This window comes from Sebastes umbrosus, chromosome 17, assembly GCF_015220745.1.
Source record: "Sebastes umbrosus isolate fSebUmb1 chromosome 17, fSebUmb1.pri, whole genome shotgun sequence".
Taxonomy (NCBI): Eukaryota; Metazoa; Chordata; class Actinopteri; order Perciformes; family Sebastidae; genus Sebastes; species Sebastes umbrosus.
In genome coordinates, this window is record NC_051285.1 from 16,508,722 (window position 1) to 16,535,594 (window position 26,873).

Sequence of the window (26,873 nt, forward strand, 5' to 3'; positions counted from 1 at the left end):
ATAAGCGCACTGATCTCAACTCCAGCTGGACAACTGTGGAGCTGCGACGCAACCACACGCACTGTATAGTCGGACTGGTGATCAGATGCGGAGAAACTTTTTTTTTGGGTGATAAATGTTTTTGCCTCCACTATTGATCAATAGCCTATATAACTGCGATCCGAAAAAATAAATGGGACTACAAAAATCGCGAGAATTTGAATCGCTCCAGCTGCGCGCACGGTTCAGTTTTAGCCAACTTTGTGCAGTAGTCCATCCGATCTGCCTCAGTCCGTGCAGAGGAGGCGGCTGGATGTGGCAGGAGACGGGTCACTGAAACTGCGAGTTTCCCCCCCAGTCCTCCAACTCTCCTCCAATGTCACCGGACAGGATGATGCTCATTGGACTCCTGCTCAATGTCTTCTCTCATGGTAAGCAGTGCATTTCTCATTTCTAACAGCTGGTATCTCTGTTTTTAAATGTAGAATATTACAGGCACATTTGAATATTGTATCACCCATATAGTCTGTTAAATCTGGAAGTATAGGGCTCAGAGTGTAGCCTATATCCTTTTTGCAAGATGTCAATAATACATGCATATATTAAATTGTTTCCCATGCAAATGTCTGATGAATATAGCAACAATTAGGCTATACAGATTGTAAGAAGCAACAGCCCAGATGCACACGAGGACACTGGCTTTCAGGTTTGCTGATAATAATGCTCAGACATTATTTAGATTCCCCCATAATCTGATAATCATGAAGTTGTAACTTTTTGTAAATTTGCATATATATTTTTGTAAATATTTGCACATATTATCTGGCAGCTGCTCATTGTTTAAAAAGGAATAAAGGGATAGAGTATAGAGAAAGACTGGAGCATGAGACAGAGATTTACTATTCCAGGTTTGAGTGAAACTTTTGAGATGACCCTGAAAAAGCATTAACGGGATCCATAAAACCAGTTTCATTACAGCAGCAGCCTACATCTGGATGACATCATGGGTTCACGTCTGTTATTTCTGCCTTGGACTCGTTCCAAAGAGAGCTCTTCATCTTCCCAAATATTGATTAGGCTGTCTCAGGTCATAGAAATATCACACATGAATTGTTAAACTAAATGATATTCTCCTTTACTTGAAGGCACTTTTGCTGCCACATCTGTAAATCATTGACATTTTACACAAGTTGTGCATTAGAAGTTGATATAGGTTTGAATATGAAAGTAAAAATTCATAACTTCATGGCAGCAGCATAATTGTAGTGTCACAGATTTATGAGTCTTTGTCTTTGGCTGGTGAACAAATGGGTAAAAGATGTTGATATTGGACATTACAGTAGATGCATTTGGATTCCTCTACTACCACACACACACACACACTCACACACACACAAGCTCCTGCAAAATGAGTTATAATCATTAAAGTCAATAATGTGTCTGTGGCTGGAAAAGAAATCTCCCAGTGGAGCATAAAGCTTGTTGATCTGTGGTTATTGATATTGATTTGTGTCATCTTGGATCATAAGTGTTCTTCAGTGCTCAAACAGGAGCAGACATCCCTTTTCATTATTTGAATGTGGTTGTCTACAGGTCATGTGTCCTGATCCATTGGTAACAAATATCATAACACAGCTCCCCCCTGTGCTCTTCACTTCAGAAATACAACACAAATACTGTAATTGTTATATTATTTCAGTAGTACAGGAGGTGCACTGCATCTAAAATCAGATAACATCAGGTGAGGCTGCCCATTAGAGATTAGTATCATCAGATGATGAATGCTTTCTTGTGAATGTCAAACCTCTCAGGCACCCAGTTTATCACCCAGTTTGTCAAACCCACCTGCCAGGCACTTAGGTGGAAACGCACTAAGAAAAGCAGCTATTTTCAAGCTCCGTTCAAGAGATCTGAGTCATTGCAGCTACCAATTAGACAGACTGTCATGATGTTGAAGTCAACCATTATACCTGATTGCAACATAAATTATTGGATTTTAATTTTGTTAATTGATATCATTAAGAAAAGGTGAAATCTGTGCAGAACTCCATAGACTTTAATCTAGGTTCTGGACAAATCTGTTGTAGAATAGGAGATTTAGTCAGTCTAATGGACTGTCCCTGTCTAGGTAATGTATAAATAGCCCCTCCAAAACTGTATTCCATTTCATACAATGTTATTTTTACCTTGTAATATATCTGGCCTTGTGCAACTCTGTGTGACATAAACAATGGCAGTGGGAACTTTAGAGGTAGACAACAGCCTTCCCAAAATGTCTGTCACCACTGGCGCTCCACAGAGCTCAGGGCTGACCGACGCTGTCATTAATGTGTCTTCACATGATTGAAACATCCAAAATGAAAGAGGAGAAATGCATCTGCTTGTTTAGATTACAGATTTTCTAACTCCCCTATGAATCTGCTTCATGGCTTCATACTTAAACTTGCAGCAGGCAGAATGTTTTTGGCATCTTTGGGCAAAAATCCCATAATAACCTTTCAGCATATTGTAATTCAACTGTTCTGAGAGATAACTAGACTTCTACACCTCCTCATGGCTCTGTAGGCTTTAAAAAATCTAGCCTGTGATGGGAGACTTTGGCCAATCACAGGTCATTTCAGAGAGAGAGCGTTCCTACTGGCTGTTCATTCAACGGAGGCAACTGTCAAACACTTGTGAACTCCAATCAAACGGTAAAACTAGGCAACGCCGATCAAATATGAATCAATATTCTGTTACTATAATGCCTATTGCTCGCCTCAAATGTTTTTTAGAAACATCTTGTAGTGTACTGTTTAGCTGTAAAATGAGAAAGTGTGCTCCGGCTGGTGGGCGGTGCTTGGTATTTCCTCAACTGATCTCAACATGGCTGCCGGGTCATAAGCTTTCTCATTTTACAGCTAAACAGTACACTACAAGATGTTTCAGTAACAGAATATTGATTAATTTTTGATCAGTGCTGCCTAGTTTGACCGTTTGATCAGAGTTCAGGAGTGATTGACAGCTGATCAGAGACGGTAGGCTCCAGCTCAGCTCTGATTGGTTGTTTTCCTCCGGTCTGTGAAATCTTGCAGCTGAACACCAGAGTACACAGAGGCACATGATTTTTTTCAGATTAACTGTCTCATGCATTACTCTCAGGATATAGTGACCGTTTTATAAAAATAACCTTTTAAAATCATATTTGCTCCAATTCTACCCACTGCAGCTTTAACAACTAAGAAAATACAAGAAGGATCCTTTGTGTAGAAAACATGTTTTATAATTCATAATGTTCCTCCTGTTATGTGTCACTGATTTGCCCTAATACTCAAATGACATAATCACTTATTCTCTATGTTTGCATTCATTGTTGCATTCACCCGTGTCTTATTCCAAATTAATAGCAGTGAAATGGCAGGGCATCTCACAAATAATGCATGAGATCACTTTGAATGCGGCCATGCAGTACCTTTGTCAGATAAATCAATGGAAAGCCGGCTATTGTTGAATGACTTTAAACCCGACTTTGACCCTTTGCTGCCAGGCCTCGGTGGATTATTACTAGTCCCAGTATAGACTGTAAATGGTGATTGAGTGCTGCTATTTTGGTTATTCATTTAGTGGATGACGCGATTGAGCCGTAACATGGTTGTCATAAATTTATTAGAGCTCATTTTCCGGTGGTGTAAAGTTACGCAGGTCTTATGTGGACTAATATCCACATGCTTGAGCTGTTTCTGTTCATGGTTTGACTATTTGATGTACACGCTGTGTTGGGGGTTGAGCGCCCTCGTGCACACAGGTTTATCCAAACCTTGGCTTCTTTATCTCTCCCACTGTGCCGTAGACTCTTCTTTTTTTTCCTCTCTTTCTGCTGAGGCATTGTCTTTATGCACTCCGTGTCTGTAATTCAGTTTCGTTTAGGACGACAGCACACAAAGATTAAATTGGCAACATGCCCATTGGACAGTTAAAAAACATAAAATACACTTTCTGAATGTGCAATTATTTCCGATATGTGATGTTTGGCTTTAAAGAAATCATTTAAATTAAAATTAAGTATAACTTTAACATCAAAATGTGGGATTCTGAATGATTTCCATTCAACTGCACTGTCACGCTCATGAATGTTAATTTGTATAATGTATGTGTCTGTTATACTTAATTTGTTAGGTGTGTGCTCTGCATTCTTGATTGTCACTTGCACACACTTGATTGCATCAAAAACAAAAACCCGATGGAAACTGTCGATATGTGTGTGTCACTCTCTGGCCAAGAAATTATTTATCACATCGTAATGTAGGACTGCACCAGGTAGCAGGAGGCAGAGGCCTGAAATATTCACAACGCTCCACACACCCTGACTGGCTGATGCAAGTATGTATTTCACCTGGAGTACAGAAGAGGGATGTAGCCTGCGTGATGTGGCTGCACAAACCAGCAGCACAGCTCATTAAACGAGGCCTTAACCATGTACCTGGATACACTGGGCAACCGTTGATTCAGAACATGAAACACCGATTCTTGTACTCACTAGTAGAGTTGTCACCTTTGGATGCTTGCTGTCAGATTATGCTGAACAGGCATAATCAAGTAATGTTATTATCTTTTACTCTGCTCTAGCTAACAACCTGTGTGGTCTTTTATTCCCTTTTGGTTGAACTGTCCCTATCTCTACTGTATGCCATAATAATGAGAACACTGTCACGGTGCAGTGAGCACTGGAACAGGGATTGGACCCTAATTCAGACAGTGGAGGAGGCAGCAGGATGAATTCAGTGATTTATTGCTGAGATAGGCTTACAGTGTCCAAATAAAGCCTTAGGTCCAGCAGGCAGGTAACAGGCACACAGGTAACACTCAACAAAACGCCATGCATCTGGTGGATGGATGGAAAATGGCAACGAACGTGCCTTGGTAATGCTCTCTGAGACAGGAGGTGAGAACGGTCACATCTTGTGGCTTATTCTTCACTGCAAGTGTGCATCTTGTTGAACGCTGCATAGTACGCTGGAGTCGTCTCTGCGGGTTGTGTGCATAGAAACCGATTAAAGCAAATGTGCTGCACTTTTCAACGCCCCAGTCACACAGATATTCAGTCTCATCGCACAAATTGAGGAGCAAACAAAGGTGTAATTTACCTGTGAATGCAAAACAGTTTTGGGGCAATTTGGGGATTAGGGCGTGTGAAACTTTGTTACATCCTATAGCTGCCTTTTTGGAAAAAAGGCAGCTATAGGCATCTTTCTCAGCCGGTGTTGTACGATTAAATGAGATTGCAGCTTTTTGTGAAGACAGGGTATCAAGTATCTTTGAAGTGGACTTTGTACAGAAAATACATTTTTATTGTGTAGCCTTGGTGTAAAAGTAAGGGATTAAAACATTCCTAATAACCCTGGGTTGAGTAAATGGAGGAAAAATAGTAGCAGTAGGTTACCAACACGCACTTTTTTTGTATATAATTTCGGTTAATTAGCTTGACCGTTAGTATTTATGTGTTTGCACATGCCTGAATTCTGTGAGTAACTGAAATCGCGTAACACTTAGCCTGGCATTTTTAACATTTTCCCGAATAACTTGTTCGAGAGAAGTTAACTTTCAGAGATTGTCTACCATAACTAGCTATTTAAATAACATTGCAACATATTTTTACATCAATATACATGCAGAACAGGTTTTTACTATATGATAGTCTGTATTATTTTCAATTAAATACAGGCAAATATACTTTACATTGCCTTTTATACCATTTACAATGTGCACTTCCATTGTTGTGTGAAGTCAGACAACTGCTTCTTCATGAAGTTGGGTTGGTTTTGAGTGGCGTTCCATTGTACTTTTTCTTATAGGAGGTTTCTTATCCGAGTTGTCTGGAACGTAGCATAAGTTTATTGCAGCAGTTTCTTTAAGTCAGCATGTGTGACTAGTAGATGGGTGAACGAGTTGAGAATGAGCTTGGACATGGCGCTGCATTCAAGGTCAGACAGACCCCATGCTGACCGGGAAAGCTGTGTTGATCCTCTGATGAAAACAGGTGTTGGCCCGGTCAGATGCTACAAGGTCAGATAACATTGATGACCGTTAAGGACTGTTGGTTTGTGCTCTGACGAACACAAACTGTTCATTCAGGACTGACCCCATCGGTGAGTCAGGGTGCTTTCACATCAGGGACCCGGGCCCGGATCCGAGTACACTTGTCCCCAAAGTCCAGTTCGATTGATAAGTGTGAACGCTCCGTACCTTACTCGGGCACGGTTCATCGACCCGTACTCGAGTCCACTTGAAAAGGTGGTCTGGAGTACGGTTCATGTGTACTCGGGTTCGCATCAGGTGTGAAAGCCAACCGTACCGAAACACAGAAGTGGACCGCTATTTAACGCGAGTAACGTTTCATCGCCGCCGGTCTCCTCCGAAATCTTTATATGCTCGCAGTATGCGCCGATCTCATCCTCGGCCGGCGAGAGGTTCCTTAAAATATAAATAGTAGGCGATGGGGTTGAGTGATGTTTGTTATTTTATTAAGCTGATTTAATGGTCTATCTGCGAAGAATGAGAGCCGCTCAGTTGCTCAGCGGGCAGAGAGGGAGACAACGTGTAGAGTCGGCCTATTTTACATCAAACTCTGTGAAATACAAGTTTATTTCAACTAAACCAGAGTTGGTGATTGTTGGAAAGACTAATGACAACAGTATTGGTGAGTTTTATTTTGTTTCTGTCAAGTTTGAATGAAGTGTTTTAAGATGCTCCACCACTAGAACAGCTGATCTCAATATAAACAAATACACGTGGGTATACTCGGGTACAGAACAACTTTACTAATGTGAAAGCTGAGTGGAGAGGAGGGGCAATCGTACTCAGGCACGGTACGGATCAATAGTACCTAATAAAAGCAACTTCTTTTTTATTTGTGTGTGTATGGGCCCACAGTGGAGTTTATTTGTTTTTTTGTTTCAATTTAAAAGGTAAAGCAGTCAGTAAACTGTTATTTATTTTCCTATACTTGTAAGGGGTCAGTTATTTAAAATAGAGCATAGTCAACTTGAATAGAGACACTATTATTAAGTTTGACAGTTTCCTTGTTTAGTTGTAGGTTATAGACGGGTTTCTGTGCAACGTCATTACAGAGATGCGCGCGCAACTAGGGGGCAGAAAGCACGCCATGTCGAGCAGAGCCAAGCTGCAAAGCAGAGATGACAAGGAGTTGTTGTGCTGTAAACTGCACCAACTGCAGAAAAGATCGATTGAAAATATTTTATATTTCGAGGGGATCACATACCTTTACTTAAAACAGAAGGATATTATTTTTATTACAACAAGCGGTTGTGGAAGCTAACGTTAGCTAACTTTCGTTTGAATTTGAATCAGACATATCTGCAATAGTGTATTGACTTTTGGCGTTATGTTTCCTACTGAGGGGCTCACCGCTAACGTTAGCTGGCGGCCATCAAGAGGTACTCGCGTAACTTCTACTCCAACCGAAGTGTCAACCAAACAGACCCTGGTCCCCTAAGTCAAATCACACTTATGTCTGATCTAACGTTACCCAATTTATAACAGGTGATATAAAAATAAACAAATCTCATACTAATATGTCATATGATAATGGTATCTGGTAGTCGGATTCTGCAGGGGTCTAGTATAGTCAACAAGAATGTACAAACAATGCAAAATCTACGTTGATTACTTCCGTCTATTATTAGTTTCACCAAAATCCTCATGTTGCTACCTTAAGAAACTGAACTCAAACACCTCATCATTTCAGTCTAAAGTTAGTTACAGCAACATGGGCATTATATTGAGTGTTGTGGTGCTACAATTGTGCTGGACCTGGTTAGTGAGTGAAACAGTACAGTTTGTGTGCTTTTCACTTGGGCATGGACATGTTATTGCTACCATCAGTGCAGTGATGTGAAGAGAGCAGCGGGAGCCACTAGTGGGACGATGTGGAATAGATACATGGGGAGATTTTGGATGATTTGGGAAAAAAATTGGAGGCAGAGAATAATGAAATTCGGGAGGTGCAGCATCATGGAGAGATTGAGGAGGAAGGAAAGTTGTAAAAAATGAGATTAACAAGACAAGAGGTCCTACAGTAGTTATGCTGAAGTAGGGAAGAAAGTTGAGACTTTGCTCAAAATATCGGAGAGAAAAACGATTTTTCTAAGATTTAAAAAATGGGGAAACATTTAAGTGAAATCCAAGTTTTATGACAAGGGAGAGCAAGTTAAGTTGGTTAATAGCAGTGATTTAATATACATGACATATTGTTTGACAGCTGAAGTATTTGGAAGCTGTTTTGTACAATAAATTACTGCTGTGTAGTTTTTCTATTCATGTGAAAATTGACTCTACGATGCCAAACGCGTCTGAAGAAAATGTCATTTTGCCTTGAAACAGCATGTAAAGAAGAGGAAAATCACTGGTAGATATTACGTACGTTTTTATAAATGAAACAGAACTCATCCTGTTTCTTTAAAAAGAGCTGCTCGAATGAGGTTGCTCAAGGCAGTGCCTGTAATTTTCCTCACAACAAAGAGAATATGTGCAAACTGTTAAGCATATGTTTGATGTTAATAGTTTAATCTTAGAGGACGATGAGCCGATTGGAGGAAAGTGCCAAATTTAGAGCTCAGCAGAAATGACTGTGTCAATGAGGGCCCACACAGGCTTCATTCAGCACTGATAACCAGCCAGTTATGATAATGATGTCCATCCTGAGGAAACACCTCCGTTCACTGGTACACAAATACAGGAGAGGAAATTTGTTCCAATACACGTTATGATTCAATCAAAACCAGGAAGCTGAAATGTCTAATACAAATACTGAGTCAGTGCAGAGATCCTCGATAAACGCTAATAGCACAAGATGATGCAGTGTTTTTAATCAAACTTTACTGTGTGAAATGATGGCATATTAAGTTTTGGATTGAGATGAGGTCAGTCATTTTTTTGAGTTTTGTGTTTTGTTTATTTTTAGACTTGGACCTAATCTACTAGTTGCTGTTGCAAATGTTTACAAAGACCTCCCTTTCATTTGCCATCTGCTCTGTCCAATTTTTAATAAATATATATATTTTGAATGTAGTAGCTTAAATCAAAATTAAAATAGGCATATTGGCAAGAAAATCATTGTTTTGACTTACAAACATGTGCTCTATTGTCCTGCATCTTACTTGCTCATATTTATTTAGTCCAATGCTTTCCAGTATAGTCTCATAAGGTTAATTAGCTTTAACATTAGCACTCCATTAACTGCATATTATATTGGTGATATTCATATATTTTGATATTTCTTTTTACCCCCTATACTCTTTCATCAATAGGCTTTGCCTTTTGCCAGGCTGCCATTGTAAATAAGAATTTGTTCTTAATTGACTTGTCTGGTCAAATAAAGGTTAAATAGAAAAAAAAGAATAATAAATGTACATGCATACACCAACCAGGACATGATTTATATATATATTAATGCTTAAATATTCTGGTTACAGGTCAGTTCTTGTATGCAAACGCTGTGCTTCTCATGGAATCATTAAAATAATCTGCCACTAATGAACCGAATAGGGTTCAAATAAGTTTAAAGTTTGTTATTCCAGCTATAAAAATACAGTTGAATTAATGGCTGCAATTAGCGATTTTTTTCATTATCAATTACCATAATATACAGGATATTTTCTTGATTAATCGATTAATTGTTGAGTCTATAAAATATAGAAAATTCTTTACTGTAAAATGCCTATGACAATTTCCCGTAACCAAGTTGACATCTTGAAACTGCTTGTGACTGAAGTCTGACCTGGATCCAAAAACGACCTGAACTATTAATTGATTATCAAAATATTTGCTGATTAATTTTCTGTCTAATCGACTGAGGGGTCACCGACTTTGACTGCAGATCAGATGAATGAGTGCAAGTAGTAACAAATGGCGGCAGCCATGGGCATGTTTCTCCAGTCTCACTTTTGCTCCATCTTGTTGCCTTGCTGCCGTTTCCTCCTTGAGCCTACAACTTCCCTCCAAGATGTCTCCTTCTGTCATGATCCCTGTGAACACATTTCACATCAGTCGCACTCTCCCGTCACAGTCTCCTCTCAAGTCAAATTACTGCCCAACAATCTGGATGCTCTGCTACCCATCCCACAAGTTTGAAAGGACAGAAGAGAAATTTCGCCAAACCAGTTCACTCCCCGTGAATGTCGGTGTGTGTGGTGTGGGGTTTGTCATTTATGGCGTTAACCTTCATCAGCTTTGCCTCACAAATTCTATTAATCACCCCAGTGAGAAATCAATAGAGTGTACTATGGCTCACATATCACAGTACTTCATCTTGCTTTTCTCTCCTTTTCTTTAAAACACACTCCATGCTTGTACCAACAATTCCCTTACCCCAGACTTTAGCAATTTGTTGCATCTCAAACAGCATAATGTGAGCACACTGCCTATTGATCATCATCATGATGTTAAATAATGTTCAAGTTATTAAAATAATTATGACCTGTCTACTAGGCAAGATTTAACAGAGCTGCTCTGTACTTTATAAAGGCTTTTGTTATCTGTGTGTGCATGTGTGTGTGTGCAAAGAAAAGCTCTCGGTAACTAAAATTGCTGATAGTCTCTCTTTATCACTGGCAAGCCAGAGGGAGCAAACACTGAGAAGGAATAATGAATAAGCTATTCCCTGCTCAAACAGGAGATTACATGAAGCCTTTTTAAATTGCAGCTAAACATGGCAGAATTTAATACTTTAGTATAATTATCAAGGTATCATGACACATAGGTAGGCAGGTAATCATCAACTTCACATACCTTGGGGTTATGTGACTGTGAGTATGACTCATTGCCCTCTTTTGTTACTAGTGTTTTTGCTTTCCCACCTCTCCCTGTGGAGTCACTGCAGTAGCCTTGGCAGGTTTCCTGCAGCGCCGATGAAGCGGAGCCTCTGTTTATGATATGTCTCATGCCAAAGTGAGACATGGACCTCATGTGGCGCCCGAGATTGCAAAACATGCAGCAGCAAAATTGGATTGCAGCCGCGTTTTGTGCCGCCAGTCAGCAGGAGCTTAATCGAAGTGTGTGACCGATCTAACACAATGCTGTGTGTGATGTATATGTTAATGTACTGAAGCATAAGTCCATGTGAGGATAAAATAGGTACTAGGGCTGTCAATCGATTAAAATATTCAATCGAGATTTATCACATGATTGTCCATTATTAATCATGATTAATTGCAAATGAATCTCACATTTTTTATCTTTTCAATATGTACCTTAAAGGAGATATGTCAAATATTTAATACTCTTTTCATCATGAGAGTGGACAAATATGCTTGCTTTATGCAAATGTATGTATATATTTATTATTGTGAATCAATTAACAACACAAAACAATGACAAATATTGTCCAGAAACCCTCACAGGTACTGCATTTAGCATAAAAAATATGCTCAAATCATAACATGGCAAACAAGCCCAACAGGCAACAACAGCTGTCAGTGTGTCAGTGTGCTGACTTGACTATGACTTGCCCCAAACTGCATGTGATCATCATCAAGTGGGCATGTCTGTAAAGGGGAGTCGTGGGTCGGATGTCGGTTAAAGTTTAACCGTTAACCGACATTAAGCATTTTAACCGATTAACGCTATCGGTTAAAACAGTTCAATAACTCAAAAGCTGAGCGGCTCGTCTCTTTAAGGAGAAAAGCTGTTCCACCTTAACAGCCCACCTTAAGAGGCAGAGCCAGAGTTGCAGGACACAGGAAGTTGGCTCCGGTCTCTCCAGCTTGCTTGAGCAGAGCAGAGGAGTTGTAGTTTCGTAGCATAACGAGGCTCGAAAAAAAAATTAGCATCCCTAGTGGGTACCCATAGAATCCATTTTCATTCACACATCTTGAGGTCAGAGGTCAAGGGACCCCTTTGAAAATGGCCATGCCAGATTTTCCTCGCCAAAAATGATTGTAAGTTTGGAGCGTTATTTAGCCTCCTTCCCTACAAGCTAGTATGACATGGTTGGTAACAATGGTTTCCTTTACTTAGGTTTTCTAGTTTCATATGATCACAGTTTCTTTACTCTAGCTTTAAAACTGAGCCCACTAAAACCTAAAAATTGCAAGTTGCGCTAATGCGTTAAAGAAATTAGTGGCATTAAAACAAATTTGCGTTAACGCGTTATTATCGCGTTAACTTTGACAGCCCTAATAGGTACATATATTTGTTAACAGGATGGTTCAAACATTCCTCCAATTCATTTCTAGAGACACAACAAATTTTTAAATGTCTTCCTTTGTGCAGTTAAAAAGTGACAGGATATAGCAAATTAGCAAGATAAAACAGAAAAAAGTGTTTGCATTTGCCTACCCAAGCTATTTTCCTTCTCCAGAATGGCTGTGTATAAAGTGTAATTTGCGGGGACAATTATGTGTCACATTTGAGAAAATTAATTTCCTGAAATGCTCCATCACAATGCATTTTTATGAAGAGGGCTTTCATTCTTTTCTCTTGTCTCCCTCAGGCTGCCTCTGGCCTTCTTGCATTGTGTTTCTCATGCAGCAACAATCAGTATTATGAAATGATTTGTAGTTTTTCACTTTCAGTCACACACACACACACACACACACACACACACACACACACACACACACACACACACTGCCAATCAAACCATTCCCAATGCTTAATCACTGTGGACCAACATGGCTGTTATACTTCTGAATAATGTATTAGTTTTAGAGGAAATGTGGTTGGTGATATGAAACACATTTTTTCTCAACAACCCTTGTATAACGTAATGGAATGAATTCTTGTAAATACATATACGGCTGATGGAGCATCAGCCGTATATGTAGCTTCTTCAAGCAGCATGTTTTGTAGGTGCAACAGACTATTTGTCTGAGGGAGCTTCAGGGGGAAAACATCCTCATAGTGGACATTTGAGTTGAGTCACAGACTGACTGTGATAGCTAGACTGATTCTCTGTCTGAAAGCAAAAATTGGAACCAAAAGTACCAGTTGGTTTGGTGGGAATAAAAAAGATGAACTGTGCTGGAAACGGTGTCTGACATTGAAAAGCTTGTTCCAAGTGCAGCGGCACCCTGCTGCATAAGGTTCGGTCCCCAGCTGTTCATGTGTCCTTCTACAATAATAACAGCAGTGCTTTTATACAACACATCCACGAGTACATGTCTCTGAAGAAGATAGTAAATATGTCACATGTAAAATGCTCAAGCACCACCAGTGTTTTTACATCTTTTAGCACATTTTATCCTGTATATTTTACATTGCTGCCAGTGATTTTGAGCAGCATGTCATAGGTTTACTACATTCCAGATAGCTATTACTTTGGATTTATGTCAGTATGGCCTTTATTTTTTATCCAAATGTTATTTTTGTCTAGGGCTGACCCTAATGCTTCAATGCATCGAAGCTTCGACAGTTGCCATGGTAATCAACCTCCAGATCAGCATTCGAATGCTTTGTTTTTTGTATATATATAAGTATGTAATAATAATGTTTAAATCCCAAAATAGGCCATGAAATAAGGAATAAGTAGAATTGTCATATGAAAACGACTCCTTTGTTGGTGGTTCAAGCACTTGCAGGAAATTCACTGTTCACAACATCCCCGTTGGGTCGTCTTTTAGATTTTATTTTCTGACTAGCTTTTGAATGCAATGCTGTTAGGCAGCTGACCCTCAAATCTTGAACAGACAAAACTAGATATTGCCAAAATCCTCATCTTAGCTCATTTGTTGTACCAAAATCAACAGTTAAATAATGTTTTAGGATAGTATAAGGATGGCAGATTTTAAACTTGACAGGAGGGCACCATCGATTCATAAAATGTCCCTAAATTTATGATAGCATGTGCTGAAATAACATGGTGCATTAATAAAAAGGCAAAGGTGTACTGTAAGACTGTGTGCATAAAAACATTAGAAGTCAACTAGGAGTCCCAACGACAAGATGAAGAAATAATTATAGCCATAACATAACCCTTTAGTGTTAAATTAAACTATCCAAGAGAATCCAAGAGAGGTACATTGAGGTTTCGCCCACGTTGCTACTCTATTACACTTGTGTGCTTTCAATTTAATCCTCCTCGTTTGATATTATAGTAACCTGTAGTGCAGTGGAGGGTCTATGGAGTGCACTCAACCTTGCTCTGTTGTCTTAATTACAGCCTATTTAGCTTAAGGAGTAATACTGGATAATATGACTATAAACCCTGCTGCTTTGCACAATACAGCAATACACACATATTAGTTGTAATGTTGGCAGCCAGCACTGACTCACAATATCCACCTCTCCTCCAGGTAGTGTGCCAGTGTCTGCATCCTTTGACTGTCTGGTGGCGGAGCAGGACTGCATCCAGGAGCAGTCCTGCATCCAGGAGCAGTCCTGCATGGTGCTCTATCGACTGCTGGAGTACTGTGCGGCTGAGGAGGCCGTGTCGCCCCTCGGCCCAGACGCCCGCCTGGAGTGCCTGGAGGCCCAGAACTCCTTGCAGCATTACCGCCCCCTTCAAGTTTGCAAGTGTCAGCGTGGCTCTCGCAGAGAGGAACACTGCCTCAGGGTCTACTGGACTGTGAGATTTGCAGGTGGGTTTAAGCATTGGCATCTGTGTGTGTGTTTGGGGTATGCTTTGTGAATTTGAAACACAATACTCTTCACTGTTGTTTCAGCATATGATGAGTATGAAGTGTCTCCATATGAAGAACTGGAGTTAAATCTGGTGAGAAACATTGAGATGTCACGTATGGCCTCCATCATGGCAGGTATACTGCTCTTATCACAAAATAATTAAAACACAAATCGCTGTATGTCATGATTTTTATTTCCTGATATACAATACACTGTTTTCTTCCTGACAACCTCCAGCTTCCTCTCTTTCCGTGGACGGCCAAAACCAGTGTCTGAAGGCAGCGCAGGACTGTGGCCTGTATGAGAAATGTGGCTCCCTGCGGTCAGAATATGTTGTAGCTTGCACCAAGCGAGCAACAGTGTCTGACAACAGCTGTAACCGCCAGAAATGCCACAAAGCCCTGCGGCGCTTCCTGGAGCGCGTGCCAGAGGAGTACAGCTTCGCCCTACTCTTCTGTCCCTGTTCTGACACTCTGTGTGGGGAGCGCCGGAGGAAAACCATCGTCCCGTCATGTTCCTATGAGGAGAACGGGAGAGGGGAGGAAAGAGTGGGCAAGCCCAACTGCCTCAGCCTGCAGAACTATTGCTCCAGAGACGAGCTGTGTAGGTAAGACGGTTGTTTGGGTGTAATAATAAAGTACAGTAAGCGCTCTTAATAAGGGTTTCAGCATGGAACCACACTGAACAGAAGAAATGCAGATTTCACAATGTGTACTACAAAGCGCCAAGGTATAAACTATCAGAAAATGTACCACAAAGAAAGACTGTAGTACGTCCTTATTCGACGCAGTCTGCAACAATGGAAGCATTAAAGGCACATTGTTGAGTTTTTGACCACTAGTTGCACTATTGAGCAATGCAAAAATAATAGTGAAATATGTCCATCACCATTTCCTAGAACCCAAAGTAACATTTTGAAATAGTTGTTATTATCCGACCAACAGTCCAAAATCCACAGATATTCAGCTTACTGTAATATAAGACACACAAAATCTGCAAATTTGCATATTTTACAAACAGGAAAACTGGAAATCAAATATTTGCTTGAAAAATGACTTAAATTATTAATTAATTATCAAGATATTGTTGAATTGATTACTTTACTAATGTTTCAGTTCTAATCGTCTACTCTAATAGCAAACGCATGCACATGTATGTGGGTTAGTGTGCTAGTAGTCTGACTCACTGGATGTAGACTTTGGATATAAGCCTGCCATTAGCATTCTTTTGCTATCTGCTATCTATCTATTTTATAAGAGCACCGTCGCTGCATCCTGCGCTTAGAGCTGGCTAGGACGATTGTGGTTTGTTTAAAGAAATGCAAACAAGCCAGATTGTTTTTTTCCCCCTATACCAGAATGATAATGTGTGGAGCCAGATCTTGCTTTAGCGTTGACACAGCACTGTGCTAGCAATGTGATACACAGGAGTGCTTGCAAGCTATATAATGTATCTTGGTGTCACGCTGTTCCGCATTTCAACAATTGGTAGCAGTAACATGCTATGACACAGACTTATGCGCCAGCAAATGCAGGGAAGAAAATCACCTTTGCAAATGTTTTATGAGGAAGAAAATACATTCAACAGGTTTGGAAGAACGCAGCTTCTTTTTGCCTGTGGTAAGTGTTCATGTAAGCACGATGATACAATCCAAGATGTCCTCAAAATAACAGACTCGGTGGAGGACGCCTGGTCATGTATTAGCCTATAACTTGCATAAATTCTTGCATTTTCTTGGTTTTCAGATCAAATATCAAAGTCTCAAAAAATGAGGACTACATTTTTATTTTTAAATTATTTATCCTTTCCCCACTGTTGGAAGTGGAATATAAGCAAGGGACAGTTTTTTGTGCACCTCAAGAAGGATTATTTTTTTCAGACAGAAAAAGAGGGATTGGGGCAATTTGCTTTGAGTGACCCAGAATACATGGCTACACCCCTGCTCATCAGTATGATTTGTAATTGCTAATTTTAGTCTGTACTCTCTCTGCGTATTGTTCATAAATGTATAGGGCCAGTCTAGTCTGTGTAAATGTTACAGAGGTTATTAATGATAAGAGGAAAAAAATACTTAAGAGTTATTTGAAACTGAGAAGGTTGTGCAAAATTCCCCCTCTGTGGTATTAGTAACAGATTTAAAACAAGAAGAGAAAGGAGCGTTAACTGCAGCTGACAGGAGGTTCTTCTGTTTCACACGTATGGCTACCATGTGTTTCTTGTGGAAAGCGTGGGAAAAGCACTAAACACTTTCATACTTCACACTATTCATATACAGTCTTCAGTTATAGCTCAGTGTTAACAGTTTTATAGATCTGCTACAAATATGTTTTAGAGTGTGTGTGTGTGTGTGTGTGAATGTTTAATAGAATCATTTTGAACTTCTACTTGTAAAATCTATAGATTGTAAACCTGTGAGATTACTGTCAGCACTGAGGATATTATCCTCACCCTCAATACCAATGGTTGCAAACCAGTACACTACTGTATGTGTGACTATACAGTACAATACAAAATAGTGTTTAGATTAACATTTCAGTGTTTTTAGAAGACAGTTGATTAGGTTTCTAAAGAAAAGTGGGTGGAGTTGGTGGGTTTCTTTAAAGTTTTACTGAAACAACACATGGTGACAATCATTATTATGGTTTTAATTCAAGTGCACAGCTGTTTTTATATTTTGTATTTTTGGGCTCTTACACTATATTGTTGTTTTTGTTAGCTCGACCCTGAATCCCAAAATGAATTTGTCGAAACACTTAAAAATATACACTCTGTTTCTCAGTGCTGACTGATGTGAAACAGTTTTCTCTTCTGGGTGTGTGTGTTTGTGTGTGTGTTGTATGTGTGTGTGCACGTTTCAGATCCCGGTTCGCTGATTTCCAACACAACTGCCAGCCCTCCCCTCTATCTGCCACTGGCTGTATGCGAGACAGCAGAGCCATGTGCCTGAAGGCCTACGCTGGACTCATAGGTGAGATGGAGGAAAAAGAAATTAAAGAGGTAGAAGAGGCTGAAAGAGAGAATAGTTCAGCAAAAAATACACTGAGAGCTGCTCAAATGACTTGATATTGGAAATCATCAGTAGGTGTCTTAACAGTGATACTTGCCTTATATCAATTTCATTTTGTTGCACAAAGCAACTCTACAGGGGTTCATAAATGGTCAACTGCAAAAAGCTGCTGCTCTGGTCATCCAGTCAGCATCACTTTGATAAACTTGATTTAAAAAATGCATTTCCAGCAGCTCTACAAAATGACCCTTGCAGGTAATATTATTTCCTTCTGTTTCCCACTATTTTTCAAAAAGTAATTTTGTGGACCTGCAATTATCAATATAGAGAGCTGAAAAACTAGTGACACTGGGCTCCCAGGGCACTAATATTGTTGTTAGACTGCATCTTACCTTCCATGGAGGTGTGTGCTGAAAATGAAAATCTTCTGCCCTAAGGGAAATATTTCGTAAAATGTTTTTAAAGTTGCACCCGTAATATGACTTGTCCTCTTTCTATAACCAGGCACCATCATGACTCCCAACTATGTGAGCAACAGCAGCACAGAAGTATCCCAGTGGTGCACATGTGATGGTAGCGGGAACGAATGGCAGGGCTGTCAGCGCATCCTGCACTTGTTCAACAACAATATATGCCTGCGTGAGTAAAATGTTATGAGGTTACGGCATGCAGAACAATATAGCTGCAGGGCTGTATGTCCATGGTGAGTCACAAACTTAAATGGGTTAAAGCTCTGGGAGATTTCTACATGAAATATGTGCAGTTTTCAGGATAGAAACTGTACGTGTTCATGTAGATACACAAGTTAACTTTCTGTTTAAATTACAACAAAGACAATGGTACATTTAGTGTCTTGCTTGTGAAGTTTTTCCATCTTGTGGTTTTTGGTCTGCAGTGAAATGAGCCCAAATATAAGTTAGATTCAATTTTAATTTATTTACATTTTATGCTTCTGCGCCGGTGACAGATGTGGCCGGAGGCATTATGTTTTTGGTTCGTCCGTCTGTACGTACATACGATTCTCATGAACACGATATTGCGATATTTTCTAGTTAACATTATGATTCCCTTATAGTATTGGGTTTAAATCCCAAGTATTGCCAAATAGGCGCTTTTGATTTTCGCTTTGACACCAAGTCTTGTCAACTTTCTCATCCCGTGTGTGTGAAATCTGACTCCTGCTGCTCTGTGCTGAGACTCCATACGGAGCAGACACTTTCACTCTCAGTTTGTAGCGTCCAACGTCCGACTATGTATTGATAACACGTCGCTGATACACAAAAATGAACTAAATGGGTTTTATTTCTATAGAACCCATTTAGTTCATCAAACAGCGGTGGGCAAGTAGGGTAATCAGTGTATGCCTGACCACCGTGTAACACCGGTAACACCGACTACCACGGCGAGCCTAGTTGTCGGATGTTATTACATAAAAATGACAGCTCTGGGCCTACAAGACGCCATAAATTCATATGAGCCAGGACCAGAGTGATGCGTTTAATCTTCCAATAGAGAAGAAACTTAAGCACCTTTCACAGTCCAATCTTCAGACCATCATTGTCAATAACAAAAGTCATGAATAAAAAATATTAACTATGTGGTACTGGAGAAATCAGAATAAATGCGAATGAAATAATCCTTCTTGCCTTCTTTTCCAGGCTTTTGAGACTTTTATCAAAATGTAACGTAATGTAATGTTCCAATTTTTGTTCATATTGGCATGGTCAGCCCACAGTTGAGACCTGACAGACATGATCAACATATTTTCAATAAATAATTAGATAATTGCATGATAATTAATAATGTTTATATATGACAAATTATATGTGATGATTTTATCTCTAAAACCTAGAAACGATTATTTAAAATAATATTTCTCACCTGAATGTTGGTCATGTAAGTAATATTCATGACTTATAAAGTGATTCGAACTTAAGGAATCAGTGCACATACTAACCTGATGTTTTGAGTAGAAGCAGGAACATTTAATGATTCTTGCAACTTAATCCAATAATTTGAGTGATAAATGTTTCCAAACTTAACTCATCTACAGTAAATGTCAGTTCTGTCGGTGTAAAGATAATGACAGAGGAAACGTTACCTTCTTAGCTGTCAGATCTGAGTATAAACTAAATGGATCTTGAGATGCTGCTCAAACTGGGCATTTTATAATGTGAATTAATGCAGAATTCAGATGAGGTGGGTCATAATTGATGATTGAGAGGGCAAACCACTGAACCATAATGTTTTCTTATGAATAATTAAATTGCAAGGGACATCCCCTCTTGTGTCTGGTTGGCTGCCAAATGTGAATGTGGTTTCCAAGTTCTGTGGAGTCAATGAATTCTTTCTCCAAATGTGAAAAACATAAAGTGGCTTCTTGTTGAATTGTTGCCAAACCAGCAGGGATGGAAAGAGAATCAAAAATATCCTACTCAAAAAGCACTGTTTAAGTATAAAAGTAGTAACTACGTTACTGTAAAATGTGCTCACAGTAACAACAACTGGATTGTAAAGATTAAAGGCCCAGACACACCAAGCCGATATGAAAGAACTGGCAAAAAGGCCACCAGTTGCGTCACCTTACGTCGCCTTTGTCTCGGCCAAAAAGTTTTACTCGAACACACCGCAAAGACTACAGCCAACGGCCAACTACCACGTACGTTCTGCGCCTGCGTGAGATGAAATAACTCTGCAGGTCACGATAGTCTGTATTTGTCATACAAAAAGGGAAACCGAGGACGGTTGTGAGCTGTTGTTATGATACGTACATGACATAAAGCTGCGTTTGTCTACCATTCTCGCACCGCTCTCACTCACCACTTTATTCTGCTTCACTCCAGATGGCTATGTCTTTATGAAAATATCCGTGTATTGGAATGATCAGATGAGATGAAGATGAAAAATGAGAAGAGCTTTCTGTGTGTGCCCTCTTGACTTTATCTGTTGGCTTGCTAGAAAAAAAACTAGGCCGATGGACGCTCACCGATGGCCCCAAACTGCCCGACGGCCGACGGGCAGCTTGGTTTCTCAAGGCATTAAGAGTCAGAGAACAGTCAGGTTGTTTTAATTGAAATTTCACAACACATCAATTGGCAAAGGAGTGGCTGTAAAATGGCGAGTGAATTTCTCTGTGTCACAAACCCCAGGAAATGACTCGTTTTATTATCAGAATGTGATCCATTCGGTCCAGTAACATTTGGAAGGTCTAGATGGCGTATGATTACATTATTTTATCCAATCCATGTGTGCGGGGAGCCAATATGAAATTACAAGTCTCTGATGCACTGACATGCTCTCAACCCAGACCAGCTGGAAGAGGACAATAGTGTGTATCTGAAACCTGCAGACACTTTTCTTGGTGTTTGCACCCAGTGAGCAACTTTCATAGAAATGAATGGGGCGCCCTCTTTGAACTTGGTATCAGTTGTCCTTAATGCATCCATGGCTCATAATGACAATGTATCAATGCATTGCAATAACATAAGACATTTTCGGACCGGAGGAACTTTTTCATAGCACTAAGATCTTAGTTCTAAGAACCCCCCTTTTTATTGTGTCTGCACTGCAAGAACTAGGAATGATCGTACTTCTTAGAACAACGTTTTCATGGACTTTTTTTTTCGCATTTGTCTTTTTTAGCTCCTATTTAAGAGTAGGTAGTCTCCCAGCTCAAGAAGAGCCGTGAGTGATGTAAGTGTACGGTGACTGGTTAAACACATGAGCCAATGCAACAACGGCCACCATCATTTTTAAAAATCCATTCCAATTCTTACATTACTAAAATGCTAAGAGAGCTTGTGAAACGTAACAAACTAGCTGCTCGCCGATCTCCCAGCTGGAGATGTGTGTGAGCAGTGCCGGCTGGCTAAAGTCACTTCAATGTTCCTATTGGCGGTGCGAATGCAAACAGAAAAAAAGCTCTTGAACATACAGTATATAGTTCTTGAGGAGCTTCCCAGCGGGCAGTTCCTCCCAAGGAGTCCTCAGAACTGTTTCGGTCCAAAAATGCTTATAAATGAAAAGTCAGAGGATCACCAAAGTTATTACAATTCATCCTGCGGGGGACATGGATGTCTGTACCAAATTTAATTGCAATCCATCCAATAGTTTTGGAGATAAATCAGCCTGGACCAAAGTGGCGGGCTGACCGACCCACCAATATTTCCATCCCTCGAGCCATGACACTCATGAGGCTTAAAAGTAATTTTCTAACCAACATATTCAAATGTATTTTGCCCAACCATGCACAGTATTTACAGATTTGGTGGCTCTAACTATATGCTTTTAAAAGTCACTGATAATATCTTGGTGATGCTTCAAGGATGAATAACGATGTGAACCGTAATGACGATGGCCCCTGCTGTTTGTGTTTCAGGCAATGGCATCAGCTCCATGGGAATCTCCGCACCTCCTCCTGTGGAAAACACTCCGGTGCCAGCTTCACAGCCCTCCCCGCGCATCTACCAGGAGAGGGTCCACGTCAGTGTTAACACTCTCCCTGAATTCAACAGTGTAAGCGCTCTCTACTTTTTCACTCTCTCACCATATGCTAGTGTTAGACACTCTTGCTACAAGCTGAATTGGAATAGTTGACTGTGTATCAGGTGGTAACACCTAAGTTATCACCAGGGACTGTAGCAGAGAGTCGGGCCCAGCAGCTCCCTCCTCCCTCCTTTACCCCTACCTCTCATTGTGGCTGAGGATTAGCCATAGGTGTTTGCAGTATTAGACTCAATCCTTACTGTTGATATTCATGTATGCACACCCATCTGCTCCATATTCCCCATTTTCTCACCATTTTAATCCTCCTCATTCCGCATTTCCTCTTCCTCCTAACCCGTCCCACAATCCCTTACAGCACTGACACCCCGTGCCACTGGTGGGGCTGAATATTACACATCCAGATGTACAATTTATTTAAAGATGATGCATTTGAGTTTCCTAGCACTGAAGTTTAGATAATGCATTCTAACGCCAGCAACAAGTGAATGTCTCCTGTTATAAAACAGTTCCTCTATGACCTTATTGAGCATAAAATTCGATTTTAGAAAAACCTCAAACTCAATTGTCCATTACTGTAAAACTTGGAAAAATGGATTGCTATAGGAAGGAGAAACAGCAAGTGCACTCTAGTTTTAATGCCAGTGCCAGTTGGATGAAATTTGAAAAATACATCTCAAGCTCAAGCAAACATCTGAGAAAAAGGCTCAGTCTGTTTCCAGCCACTACACGCTCACACCATCACCATCCTCTCCGTCTGTGTTCAAGTGGAGGCTTCACTGTGTTGAGGGTTGTCTGAAAGCAGTTAGTAGGAAGAATATGTGGACTGTAAAACCCTTCAGCAGTGAGAGGTTGCTGAATTATGATACTATCCCTAAGCCAAAAGAAAGAAGGAAACACTATAAAAAATTAAGTTATGTAACCTATTATTTTGATTATTCACATAAACCTTTGAGCCTTTCTCTCTCTTGCGCGCATGCGTTTATCCGCTCTGTGCGCCTTGCAATTTTACATACAGGAGCGCCCTAAACGTCTCGAGTTGTAAAATAATTCAAAAGCAGCCAACGTCATTAGCGTTTCTTCTCATTGTGGTGACTTTAGCTGGATATCTGGAGCTACAGTATATGACTCTACCAACCATAGTTACCATGACCTGAAGAGAGAACTGCAGGCCCGGAGGCTGTTGCTTGATACCCGGAACTGCTGCACATGAGTTGTTTTCGTTAATGTAAACTGTACTATTAACTATTAGATGGCGTACAGTTCATGTTTTGTGTGAAGCTTACGTTAGCACTCATTTGGTGGTTGCCTAACAACAATAAAAAAAAGACGCAGCTAACTGCAAAACAACGCTCTGTCTAATCGGGCAGCAAAAAGGCAGTGCGGTGCGCTTCCTGTTTTCCACCTGCAAAACACGCTATCTGCTGTTAGTATTTCCTGAGGAAAAATTTGTATGATATTCAGGGGTGAAAGTAGATTGAAGTTCTTGCCGGTACTACTAGCTAGCCTACCCCAACCCTCATTGCTTGATATTGTTCACCTCCCACCCCCAGCTTTATGCATCCCTGAACACACGACTCAATGCCTGTGTGGTGTAGAAAGAAATTAGAAACACTTGACATCATTTATAGCAAATTATTATTTAGACTTAAGGGGGCTTTCACGTGAATTTTACCAGTCGGGAAAACCAGTCGGTTTGCATTGTTCAAACCACACTTTGTCAATTTAGACCACACCAAATCAGATGCCACTCCTGTTTCATACACACTGGAAATATCTTTATACTTTGTTCTGTCAGCAGCAAACTTCAGACACTTCCTTTGGTGGACAGATTGGTTTTGAGCCAAGTAATCATCAAATAGACTTTGGTGTTGATCTAGATCTGGGATTTCTGCCAGTACATGGTTATTGTTTTCTTAGCCACAATGATACAGGATTTCTTTGTATAGATGCCTCCGAAGCAGGCTCACTGTATGATGGTATATAAGAAATGTAAGTAAGGCACCATCTTGCTGCATTTGCAGTGATATTACCATATTAACATACAGTAATAGCTTCCTGGTTGTTTTGGCTGCAGCAGATATTTTCATATATGGTTTTAAATCCTGTGTTGATGTGGATTTTCTCCTCCCTCCACGCTCCACCACTTCTCTTAATTGGAAGAATCACTCTTTTCCCCCTTTTTCCAGATGGAGGACAGCGAGGAAGAAGAGAGGGAGGATGAAGAAAGCGAGGAATTCAACATCATCCCACCTTACTCTGAGAAGGACTCTAACACTGAATCGGGGGCTAGAGGGAGTAAACGTGGAGCAGCTAGCCGAGCGCTGCCCGTGTTAACATTACTGCTGCTGCCTACGCTCATCCTGGACTTGGAGTGTTGGAGCTACTGAAGCCTCCATCTCATTTCTCCGCTCAGATTTTACACTCGCTACCACTTTCAAATCCATCACCGCACTTGGAATGAGCCACAGAGGACATTTGCGAGGAAGAAATGCTGCATTTCTTTCTTTCTTTTTTTTCCATTTTTAAAACACCCCGACTTTATATTATTATTCTGTTTCTGCTATCACTGCCTCCTCAAGAGTTAAAAGATATCAGTAGTCCTGCAGTATCTGCCACGTCTTCGCTCGAGTCCTCTCCTATGAAACGCAGCGAACAACGTGAGCAGATATACGAGTGCACGGGTGAATTTAGAAATGCTGTCTGGGCAAATACTCTATCTGGAGTCTGCTTTACACTCAAAGTACATCCCCTCTTTTAACAAGAAGCACATCGCCCAAGGCCACATCCACTATACACACTCCCAAAAAACCATAACCAGCCTGCCCCTCTGCAACCAGGCAGGAGCACGGCTTTTGATTTCTATTTCATGACTCATGTCACATCCGTTTCTTTGTCGGCCCCTTTGGCTCTTCCTCTCCCCGCTTCATGCTATGGTTGAGTAAGGTAATCCACTTTACAACAAGCTAATCAGAAACCGCACCACACTTAAACTGCTTTGTACCATTGAAGGAGAAAAAACTTTTTGAAAAGTGCAGCGTTTAAAAAGAGATAAGACACGAACCGAATGTGTTGTCGCATTATGTATGACACATCTTATGCCTTTGTGCAGAGTGCAACAGTCGCTCTGCTCTGCTTCTTTTGTTAACATGCCACTTAGTATTATTCCTACCAGGGCGAGCGACTGAGAATTCAACCATGGGCAAAAGTAATGAGATCAAATTCTATTGTAGAAATGACGAGCATGAGAAAAGCGACATGAGCAATTACAGCACAATTCAAATTGCTCAGCATGCAGGGAAAGTCTGGAGTAAGGCTCAGGGGAGGAAATAGCCAATTTGCTGCTGTCACACCCTCTCACCTTTTTCTTCTTCCTTGGGAGGTGTGTTTTTAGTGCTCCTTGCCCATCGTGTGCTTTAGATGTTGTGAGAGCAGGATGCGGAGAAAGGGATGGACACATGAGGCTGTAAAGCCTGCTGGCTGCTCCCATCATTGAGCAGCACATTGAGCCATTCTCCCTCTGCCTGAAATAGCTTTTGCTGATGTTAATGATTTTTTTTTCTCTTATGGCCCATTTTCTTGTGAAATTACGCAGCTGCAGGGATGTAGGTAAAGAAAAGTATAGTGAAGTTTTTGTAGCGGGATAGACTCTTCTAATTTGAGGATGAGTTTGCAAGAAATAACCTGCCTGAGCTCTGTAAGAAAAATTTCTTGTATCGCTTCATGTTGTCTCTAATGATGCAAACTACCATCAAATCATTGTGGTTATACATTTATTTCGTTCATTAAAACGGACACATCAAAAAAAAAACATTCTTGGATGTCACTTGAGGAGGCAGTATGGCCCCACTACTGGACTTGTTTACATGATGGTTTATTGACATGAAGACTGAACTTTTACGGTATAAAGGCAGGAACGCACTGGAAGTGTATGAGCTATGCTTTTGCAAATGCAGTTCTGTAACCACTTCAAAGTTGGGTTTGATTTTTAGAAGTCAAAGTAGAACTTCAATGGACGTTTTAAGGTTAGTAGATCTGTAGTGGCTGTTACCCACCTTGGGGCAAAATGACATCATGCAGGTTTTGTTGAGAGTTTGGCTACAGGAAGCTAAGAAGTGGAAGAGGAAAAGGCCAGTTAAAAGCTCTGAAGTGTGACTGCAGGCTTAGTGGGCACAGAAAATATTGGGACAGAATATTTGAAATAGAAATTCAGGTTGGACAACCAGCTGGTATCCACATATATGAACCAGACCATAGAAGAGACATGTTGATGGATAAACATGCTAAATAAACAGTGCAGTGTCAATGATGCTTCTCATTCATAAAGCATCAAATGAACAGCTTCTAGCAACAAGTGTCAATTGCATCCAGTATGCTCTGGCCTTAATGACGGAATTTGAGTTTACATGTATTTTCACATTTCAATAGGTTTGTTTATATTTGTAAACTATGTAAAGTAAACATGTGCATTATAAACATGGCTTGTATTTTTTGATGAGTTAAAATTAAAAGCTTATTCTCCATCCATAAAGCAAAATTCTGTAAGAAAATATGTGAATAATCCCCAAATTAGACAATTTTTAGACTGTATCTTGAACATCCACCTGAGAGACTATGTACAGTACTATGTTTCACATGCTAACCTTCTTTTAAAGACATATCAAACATGCCAAATAATTCTGACTGTAATGTGTTATAACTGTGTGATTTTGTGACAGAACAGTGTGCCGATTTGGTAGAAGAAGAATAAAAGTCACATTGGAAATTT

The 26,873-nt window shown here is 40.2% G+C and overlaps 1 protein-coding gene across 1 annotated transcript; it reads left to right on the plus strand.

The window, feature by feature from the left end:
* Positions 1-20: 20 nt before the first annotated feature.
* On the plus strand, positions 21-26,873 carry LOC119476374 (GDNF family receptor alpha-4-like). Its single transcript, XM_037749817.1, has 8 exons — positions 21-410; positions 14,268-14,552; positions 14,637-14,729; positions 14,833-15,202; positions 17,454-17,563; positions 18,107-18,241; positions 21,981-22,117; positions 24,295-26,873. The coding sequence occupies exons 1-8, from the start codon at positions 356-358 to the stop codon at positions 24,493-24,495; spliced, it is 1,386 nt and encodes a 461-aa protein (XP_037605745.1). The 5' UTR covers positions 21-355; the 3' UTR covers positions 24,496-26,873.